This window comes from Protomyctophum parallelum (genome assembly GCF_964188405.1).
Source record: "Protomyctophum parallelum genome assembly, chromosome: 11".
Lineage (NCBI taxonomy): Eukaryota > Metazoa > Chordata > Actinopteri > Myctophiformes > Myctophidae > Protomyctophum > Protomyctophum parallelum.
Window position 1 is genome coordinate 10,493,381 of NC_139707.1, and position 10,704 is coordinate 10,504,084.

Genomic DNA, 10,704 nt, shown 5'->3' on the forward strand with positions numbered 1-10,704 from the left:
TTATACACAAGGAACATAAGAGGACATTGGTTTAAAAGATTAAAAGTTCCTAAAGTACAGTACATAAGTCTACAAGTTGGCAAAGGGGGGCAGCTGTGCAGTAAAGAAATAAATACACAGACTGCACAAAAAACAGAAATAAACAATACAACAGCAAACACACAAAAGAAAATATAAGGTAAAACATGTAATCTACCGAGAATCAAAACCTTTTTTAAATACAAAATTCAGCTAAATAAAGTTGTACAACCTCCCCCAAGCCAAAATAAAAATAAACATATCCCCCCCTCAGGCTCAAAAAATAGTTTAATGACCCCCCCCCCCCCTTTTTGCACCATACCAACCTTTGATAAATAACGATCAGTCCCTAAGTGTAAACTGTTTATTTTCCCACACAAACAAAACATTCTGCCTTTTTCCCCACGCTTTACATAAGAAATCTGCTAAAGCAAAAATACCTTTCCTAAAGCAAACTTCAAGTTTTTCATAGTCCTCTAACCAGAAAAAGTTAACACAGGTGGACATCTATGTCTATATGTAAATGTCTATGTAAATAGACTATTTTCTACAGATGGTTTCCTATAAAATAGCAGATCTACTATTTTCGCTATTTTTGTTAAAAACAGGGCTGTCCCCCAGGGACATCTACAGAGTGTGACTACATGTGTGAGTCTTTTTTGCAGTAGCCTAAGTCGTGCATGACGCCGGCCTCGTGCTCCAGCAGAGAGTTGAACAGGGCCTCTCGGGACTTGCTGCAGGTGACGGCGTCCAGGATGCTCCTCACACTCTTATGGGAGGTGGGTTCGGCGTGGATTCTGGCGGCCATCTCGTCGTGGATGCCACCCATGATGGTCTGAAGGTCGTCCACGATGGGCCCCACGTTCCTCACCCTGGACACCAACGCCGTCTTGTTCTCCTTGAAGAACAGCTGCAAGTCTTCAAAGCAAATGAAGAAAACATGAATGAATAAATCATAAGATTGGAATTTATATATTATATATTTACTAATATAAACGGGACTGTGAAGAGAATGGATAGTGTGTGTGTGTGTGTGTGTGTGTGTGTGTGTGTGTGTGTGTGTGTGTGTGTGTGTGTGTGTGTGTGTGTGTGTGTGTGTGTGTGTGTGTGTGTACCTGTTACGGAATGGCTGGTGTTTGTGCTCTGTGGTGTAGTTCGGACTGCGGAGAAGAGAAGAATTGAATATTTACACAATGTTGCAGTTTTATGAACCTAAATCCTGTTTTAATGAAGTGTACTACGTGGAAATCATGGAAATCACGCATTTGCATCATCATCATCATCATCATCATCATCGTCCTCAAATGAATTAAGACTGGATTTGGGGGCAAAATCAGTTGAATTAGTAAAGTTGAAAATAGTAGCTGGATGCATGGTTTTGGATACACTTATAATACTGATTTAGCTTAATAACTTAGTGCCAATCACGATTAGTGATAAGTGTATTTTTAAACGTTTTTGTAGCAGGGGGGGGGGGGGTTACACAGCTGAAATAAGAAAATGGAAAATGGCCAACATAATTTTCTTTTGATTAAACGTATACACAAGATTATAGGCCTATATAATCTTGTAAGTGTGACATCTAAAGAGATTGTGAATGAACTGTGCAGTGTGTGTGTGTGTGTGTGTTTGTGTGTGTGTGTGTGTGTGTGTGTGTGTGTGTGTGCAGGGACAAATTAGCCATTGGGCCAGTGGGGCCGTGGCCCAGGGGCCCTTGGCTATCAGGGGCCCTTTGGGGAAATTGGACCGTGAGGTACTAGGTTTGACGCCCTGAAAAGGGCTTCTGGGGCCCTTCATTGGCTGATTTTGTTAAATTTAGGTTAAAAAGATGATAAAAACATGGGGGGCCCTGCAAATATTACCGGCCCAGGGGCCCTCATGGGGGTTAATCCGTCCCTATGTGTGTGTGTGTGTGTGTGTGTGTGTGTGTGTGTGTGTGTGTGTGTGTGTGTGTGTGTGTACCTGCAACAAAATGGCTGGCGTTCGCGTTCTGTGGTGTAGTTGGTCCTGCTCCTGCTTAGCAGAGAATTTAAAAGCCTTTTCATTGAGCTGTTATAGTTTACAAATGCCGCTGAACGTCCCCTCAACCCATTTGACCTCTTATTTTATTTATACTGTGATCCATATTGTGGTTTTGATGGACCGGGCATTAGCCTACCTGCTGGTGGCAACAACTCAAGAGAAAAAATCCATTCCTTGAGTTGTTCATCGTACTGGCTGTAAACATCTGGATTTTTGAGGAGCTGAAGGAAGGCATATGACGCTCCCTGTCCTCTGTTCATCAGCGTGTCGATGAGGTCGATGCAGGCAAATTCTGGCGCCGCTGTGTTCTTCAGCCGCTGGTACGCTCTGTTGTCAACCAGCTCCTCACCCTGCACGTGTTGCAGAATCATCTTGAAGTCTGTGCTGAGCCACCCGACCAGTTTCACCTTGTTCCTCGTCAAGACTTTCAGAGAGGACTGCTGTCAAAAAGAGTAGAGTTTCCCCCCCCCCCCTCAATATCAACCATAACAATGAGACTTGATCATGGTATAGATCTTATATTTTGTGTATATTTGTCCAGAAAACCTTGAATATCACATATCTCTACCTGAGTTGAAGCCATGGTCTTCTCTGGATGAGGCACGGCTGACAAACAAAGAAGGAATTTAGTATTGTTGTGATGAAAGAAAGTTACAAAATATTGATTTCAGCTGTTACAATTCCAAACTTCATGACTAGTATTAAATTACTAGTACTTAATGACTAGCATTAAAATGTTATTGTCTTTTTGTGTCCATGTAGTTATGTTAACAGTTCATAAAGTTCACATAACTATGACTAAATGCATTTGAAATTCTTCTATACCACCAAAAGACCACACTGGCCACTTTTCCACCAAACAAACTTTGGTTCTAGAACGTCATGGTTCCGTTCTAGATTCTGAACAAAGTCATGTTTCAGTGGAAACTGAACTGGTTGAACATTAAGCAGGAACAAAAATAACCAAACCGGTGTAACCCTGGTGAAAAAGGGGCTGTAGAAGCCATCCTCACTGTTTTGTATGTCTATTTATTATTATTATTATTATTATTATTATTATTATTATTATCATCACAATTGTTATAGTTATTATTTGGCATTATTGGGTATTGGTTTGATGGGTTATTATGTAATTGAATCACTGTTTGGACACCAGGGGCAGGCCTAATTGATTGATGGAGAGCATATGTAGGCCTGGGTGATTGGGGAGCGGCATGCACCTGGTGGACAAACCAGTTTTCACCAGACAGACAACACAGGACAGACAATGCCAGAAGGAGCTGTTTGTAATGTACTGTACTATCACTGCACTTTAATGGAAGTAAATGCAAATCAAAACGACATTCAAACTGTGGACATTGATTCCTTTATTCTGCGTACATCCAAAGTCTCTGGGTGCATCAGTGGGTATGTTGGCTAAGATAGAAAATGTTTGGAACCAACAACAGGGGCCATTGTGTTTTTCTATGCTGCTGTCATCTAAACGTTGTGCTGAATGGCCTCTAGGTGGCAGCATAGTACTCATGTCAATTGTTGCAGGACAGCTGTGTGGCTGTCAACTTGTCACTTTCAACACTTTCACTTTCTATTTCATAATGTCAACTAAACTTTATTTTGTATTTTTACTTTTACACTTTTTTCACTTATATGTGCATTTTTCAATAGAGCAATATGGCCCATACTGTATGTCATGATAAAACGACACATAAACTACTATTACAATAGATGCTTGATGATTTGAACAAGGTGGACCCTCTTGTAAAAAAGTGTAATAATGCTTTATTGTGTCGTCCACTAACAGTTAGCAGTCTTTGTATTGAGTTGCGCTTGAAATGTACTGTAATTCTGCAAACTGTTAATACATATCGCAATCAATCAATCAATAAACAATGTTTAAGACAGGATAAATTGTGTTTTTAAGTGATTTTGACAAACTGAATTAGTATGCTATGCATCACTATAGAAAGGGTGTGAGTGACATAAATTTAAAACAGAGAGAAGCTCTTACCTTTAAGGCTTGACGTACGGAATCAGTCAGACAAATGTTGGTTGAAGTTTCCTGCAGAAGGAGATTGTCTTGCAGGTTTCTGTAGTTGATGCTTGCAGTATGCATCTGAGACGTATAACTACACTTCCTGGGTGTGTGTTTTTTCTCTCCCACTTCCACTTAAGTGTTATTGTGGGGCTGGTCGTCTAAAATGGGTCGTCCTTGGTTAAAGGTTAAAATTGAAGGTAAGGTAAGGTACGGTAATTTTATTTATAAAGTGCCTTTCAAAACAATCGTTACAAGGTGCTGTACACATAATAAAAATAAAACAAGAAAAACACAGTCAACAGCAAAACAGTGATAACTATAATAAACGAGCAACAGAATACATGAAAAATATATACAGGCAGAACAAGACTCAATAGAGATACTCACTATATTAGGCCAACATATTTACCATATAGGTGTGTTTTAAGCAGCTTTTTAAAAGTGTCGACTGACTCTGCATTTTTTTTAATTCAGAGGTAACTCGTTCCAGAGTGTAGGTGCTATAGCTGAGAAGGCTCGATAACCTTTTGTTCTCAGCTTGGTAGCAGGGATGATAATAATTAAGGCCTTTATCAGAAGACCTAAGTTGCCTTGTATATAGGCTACCCTGGGGTGGAGTAGCTCTGTCAAATATAATGGACCCAGCCCAAAGAGGGATTTATAAGTAATGAATACAATTTTAAAAACAATTCTGTCTATTGGTAGCCAGTGTAAGGCAGCGAGCACAGGGGTAATATGTGGCCTTCTGTGTGTATTTGTAATTAGTCTAGCAGCGGCATTCTGCACGTGTGTGTGTGTGTGTGTGTGTGTGTGTGTGTGTGTGCGTGTGTGTGTGTGTGTGTGTGTGTGTGTGTGTGCCTAATTAATGTATTTCTGAATTGTATACAGGTTTAATGTTTATGTTAATGTTTGTTTTACATCATCATTACATCACCTAATCATATAGCTGTAAGATGATAAGGGCGCCCCTCACTTCACACAGGTGTGATTTTTGTGTTTGTATCTCAGATATGTTTTCTTGGTTTGCTTCTATGCTCAGAAGGTAATTCCTGTCTGTCCTGTCCTGCCTGCCTGCCTGCCTGCAGCCCTGCATGCCTGTATGCAAACTATGCATGCATGCATGTACAGTATGCATGCATACATACATGTCTGTCTGTCTGGTTTTATCTCAGGTCAGTCCTGTCATTAACCCTTTCATCCAAGGCACCTCCTGAATAACATTGTTATTTTAAATGGAACCTTACATTTATGTATACTATGGTATTGTACGTCAATATGTAAATGTTTTCACCATAAGATACCACCGTATGTGTCACGATGAAAACGTGAGAGAATAGTAGTGGTAGTTTCCATTACGACAGATTGAAAATAACCACTTCCCTCTCCTGGGGCTTGTGATGCAATTCACCGTTACATCACAATGTCACAACATACTTCCGTATGACAAAAAAAACATGAAAATACAAGGTTTTGCCTGGAAAGGAGCCAGCTTAGGTGGGTTCGCGGTATCTGGTTAGGATGCCTCTCGGGGGTCTCCCTTAGGGAGGTCCTCGAGGCATCTGGTTAGGATGCCTCTCGGGCGTCTCCCTAGGGAGGTCAGGTCCTCGAGGCACGTCCCACTGGGAGGAGACCCCGGGGCAGACCAAGGACCAGCTGGGTGGGATTACATCTCCAGACTGGCCTTGGAACGCCTCGGCATCCCCCAGGAGGAAGTTACTCATGTTGCTCTGGAGAGGGAAGTCTGGAGCTCTCTGGTGGAGCTGTTGCCCCCCATTACCCAACTACGGATAAGCGGTTGAAGATGAATCGATGGAAATACAAGGTTTCTTTCTGCCTGACAGAGATGACACATTTTATGCTTTCTGAAACGTTTCACGTTAATCTCGTAATAAATAAATGAGGGAAGTCAGTGAAGGTCGATCACATCAGGCTGAAACCTGCATGGTGCACGTATGCCTGGAGTCACCCAAAGTCGTCACTCGTGATGACATCATGGAGTCGTGATGACGTCATAGATACGTCACAGACGACCGACGTCACAGACTGGCCTCGGCATGAAGTTGGAGAGCCGCACGGGAGCCCCGACACAACGGCGGGATGTCCCAACGTGTGTAGAGCAGTAGAATCGCGTGTGTAGAGCGTGTGTCTGAACGGAAACAAGACTCTGTACTGTTTGCATTTCTGCCAATAAAGTATTCAATCAATCAATCAACCAATCAATCTCATTATCAGCGTCGCCGCCACAGCAGACAGGAGGAAGAGGAAACGTGCAGAAGAGGATGCCTCGTTACGCTCAGCTGGTGATAGGTCCGGCGGGCAGCGGTAAGAGCACCTACTGCGCCACCATGGCGCGCCACGCCCAGGCCATCCGCCGCCACGTCCAGGTGGTCAACCTGGACCCCGCCGCCGAGCACTTCGACTACCCGCTGGCGGCCGACATCCGCGAGCTGATCAGCGTGGACGACGTGATGGAGGCCGGCGGAGGCTACGGCCCCAACGGGGGCCTGGTCTTCTGCATGGAGTACCTGGGCCGCAACCTGGCCTGGCTGGAGGAGAACCTGGGCCAGGGGGAGGACGACTACCTCCTCCTGGACTGCCCCGGGCAGATGGAGCTGTACACCCACCTGCCCGTCATGAGGAACCTGGTCGCAGAGCTGCAGCGCTGGGAGTTCCGCGTGTGTGCCGTCTTCCTGGTCGACGCCCAGTTCGTGGCCGACTCCTTCAAGTTCGTGTCGGGCGTCATGGCGGCGCTGAGCGCCATGGCATCCCTGGAGCTGCCCCAGGTGAACGTGCTGACCAAGATGGACCTGCTGGAGCCGCGGGCCAGGCGCCGCGTGGAGAGGCTGCTGGAGCCCGACGCGGGCTCCATGATGGCCGCCGGTGGGCTCCGCGGCCAGGAGGGCCCCGCGGGGGGCCAGAGGCTCCGGAGGCTGACGGAGGTCATCTGCGGACTGATCGACGACTACGCCATGGTGAGGTTCCTGACGCTGGACCACCGAGACGAGGAGGAGATCGACGGCGTGCTGCAACACGTTGACATGATGATTCAGTACGGGGAGGATCTGGAGGTCCGGGAGTCCAGGGAGGTTTAGACCCCTCGGGGGGGGGGGGGGGGGGGGGGGGGGATCTGGAGGTCCGTGATCCCAGGGGGATTTAAACCCGCTTTTGGCCGCGGACCCCCTAAATATATAGTAATAAATGATAGGTAAAAATTGTCACTTAATCAATAACTGGTGGTGACCGTCACTTTTAAAAACCAGAATGAGTTAAACTGTTAGTTGTAAAAATGTATTATTATTGTTCTTCATAAATAGCCCAATAGCCGTTTGTTTTCCCCCAATGGACATATCCTAAAAAAACGGTTGTATTAATTTATAATCAGGGACTAGATAGAGACTATTTTACATTCAATGTTCTTTAATTGGGACCGTACCCAAGTTCCCTCAGCCCTATGTTCCTTCAGCCCTATGTTCCCTCATTCCAAAACAGATACCAAGTTACAGCAATGACACTACTGCATGGGGTCTAGTCTATCTACTTTGTTATAGCAAATGCTCCACAACAACACAGTGAAACAGTGAGCAGTGAAACATTCCTTTAAATCCTGACATTTCTTCATGAATCACTCATCATGTACTTAATTATCTGTTTTGAATCTCAGGTATGTTTCCATTGCATATTTGTCTCATCAACCTAGTGTTCTGGTAATATCATTGATCACTTGTTTTGCATGTCCGTGGCAAAAACAAAATATTAATGGAAATGTCCATCACATTCACAAGCTGGCAAAGTGATTTCCCCGGGTGCAGATAGCTGCTGTATTATCATGGTTATTGGTGGTGGCGGCAATATTAATAATTTTAGTCTGGATATATCAAATCCTGTGTTGAGGATCACACAAGAATAGCATCACTTTATGGACAAAATAACACCCAAAAGGGTTAATAATTTCAGTCTGCTTGAGGTGTAATGCAGCTTTAAACAAAATAGCAGACAGTGGCACTGGTACATATCTGAACTCATCTTCTCACAGTGCGTGTCAACCACATAGCTGACACTTCTCAGCTTCAATGATGTTTTTCATACCAATCATTGCATAGAAGCACGGTACTGTGCCAAGAGAACTCACAAATCAAACGCATGTACAGTACACGCAGTCAAGTTGTCTACAGTCTACCGAGAGTCTGTTTAATTATTTAATAATTTAGTTTTATGAAGGTTTACATTTTATACTGTGAATTAATTGCACTAGCAAAGTGTAAAATGCAGTGAGGACGGAATGTTTGTTCTACCCCATTGGTTCTCTGGGGTCCTAATATAAGGAGTATTCTACCCCATTGGTTCTCTGGGGTCCTAATATAAGGAGTGGTCTACCCCATTGGTTCTCTGGGGTCCTAATATAAGAAGTGTTCTACCCCATTGGTTCTCTGGGGTCCTAATATAAGGAGTGTTCTACCCCATTGGTTCTCTGGGGTCCTAATATAAGGAGTGTTCTACCCCATTGGTTCTCTGGGGTCCTAATGGAGTGCCGTAACAGAGGCTTGTCATGTCAGCTGTCACTCAACTCAATGAAGGCGTGTTTTGGGCTGTAAAACAATCTGCCCATTTTGACCCATTTAGTTTTTCTTGCAAATATTTGATGCTGCTGCTTTAGATTCTACCAGCATATAAACACAGCACAGCAGAGGCCCTTCCAGGGACCCCTGGGTGCCACAGGCACACAGTTTCATTCGACTATGAATGGGCCTTTTGCGCCATGACACAGTACGTGCCCTCTTGCCCTTATATGCTCCAAAGGCTAACTGAGCTGACAGTCCTGGTCCACCTAAATGCTCCGGGGTATGCCCTATAGGTATACCAGGGTCAACTCACATACGTTACCCCAACCTAAAAGTCTATGTACTAGTGATGCACAGAATATTCGGCCGCAGACAATATTCGGCAGAAAATGGCTAAAAATGCATTTTCGGCCTATTCGGTTTCGGCCCAAATAGGCAGAAAATATATCACCGAATAGTGTATGCAATTAATGCATTCAAAAGAGCTGAATAAATGTTTTATGGACCCATAATAGTGATTATTATTTAAGTTAACATAACATTTGTAGAATCAAACTCAGGTTAATGAGTTAAGTGAGGATACTAAAACAGCAATATTCAGTTACACTTCATACCAATGATACTGTGCGGGTGTAGGTATGTTAAGTGATAACCACTTTCAACATGGCATTATAGGCAAAAGCTTTCTAAATCTTTCAAATTTACATTTACATTTGTTGTACAACAAAGTATATAGTGCTTAAGTGGCATTCTGGACTAGACCTGTATGGCTGGAAACATTGTGGTTGCAAGGACTGCATTTCTGACCTTTCAGATACAGGACTGTGTCACAGTCATTAAGTGATTGAGAGATTATTTATTCTGTACTTACTCTGTATAAACATACTATTTTAACTAGTGATGCACCGAATATTCGGCCGCAGAAAATATATAAATATATAAAAATATATCACCGAATAGTGTATGCAATTAATGCATTCAAAAGGGCTGAATAAATGTTTTATGAACCCATAATAGTGATTATTATTTAAGTTAAGTTTGGCCATAACGATTTATTTTGCCATAAATCAGGTAGCTTTAAGGTACGGCCATGACAGCAATGGTAGGAAAAAAGATGTATAATATTAATCATATTCGGATATTCGGTATTCGGTTTTCGGCCAACTGTTTCCTATATTCGGTATTCGGTTTCGGCCAAGAATTTCCCTTTCGGTGCATCCCTACTATGTACGTGACCTGCCTCGTCTAGAGGCGACACCCAGGACTACGTGAGTCATAGCAAGCTCTGCCACATCCAGGTTATAGAATCTTTCAAAAAGTTGACGGAGATGACCAACTTGCAACCGTACACACGATATGGTTCAAGAGTTATAAGCCAAAACGTAAAGTGGGCTGTTATAGCGCCACCATGAGGCCGACCGATATAATTATAAGTTAATTAATTTGAGTAATTATTATGAACCTATTATTATGACGAGACGAAACAAGCTGTCAGCCAATTTCATTGGGAAAAAAATGCTGTCTGTATTACACTATACACTATTATACTTATTACACTATTACACTATTATACTTATTACACTATTACATTTATTACACTTATCGGATTGAGGGAACATAGGGCTGAGGGAACATAGGGTCTGTTTTGGAATGGGGGAACATATGGCTGAGGGAACATAGGGCTGAGGGAACATAGGGTCTGTTTTGGAATGGGGGAACATAGGGCTGAGGGAACATAGGGCTGAGGGAACATAGGGTCTGTTTTGGAATGGGGGAACATATGGCTGAGGGAACATAGGGCTGAGGGAACATAGGGTCTGTTTTGGAATGGGAGAACATAGGGCTGAGGGAACATAGGGCTGAGGGAACATAGGGACGACCCCACTCCGGGATGCCCAGAACATTTTATTTACTTGCCATGTGCAGCCGGGCAACCGTCAGTCAAGCCAACCACTGCCCATCTGAACAGATGCTGTGCCATGCAGCAGGGATGTGCAGAGAGTATTACAGCGGCAGGGGCTGAAATCAGCTGAAGGCAGGGGCACTTTTGGACAAAGAATTGCGAAAATA

At 43.5% G+C, this 10,704-nt stretch overlaps 1 protein-coding gene across 1 annotated transcript; it reads left to right on the forward strand.

The window, feature by feature from the left end:
- Positions 1–6,354: 6,354 nt before the first annotated feature.
- On the forward strand, positions 6,355–7,167 carry LOC310866569 (GPN-loop GTPase 3-like; the record flags this gene model as incomplete). Its single annotated transcript, XM_083776216.1, has 1 exon — positions 6,355–7,167. One exon carries the CDS (start codon positions 6,355–6,357, stop codon positions 7,165–7,167), a length of 813 nt encoding a protein of 270 aa, XP_083632342.1.
- Positions 7,168–10,704: the final 3,537 nt, after the last annotated feature.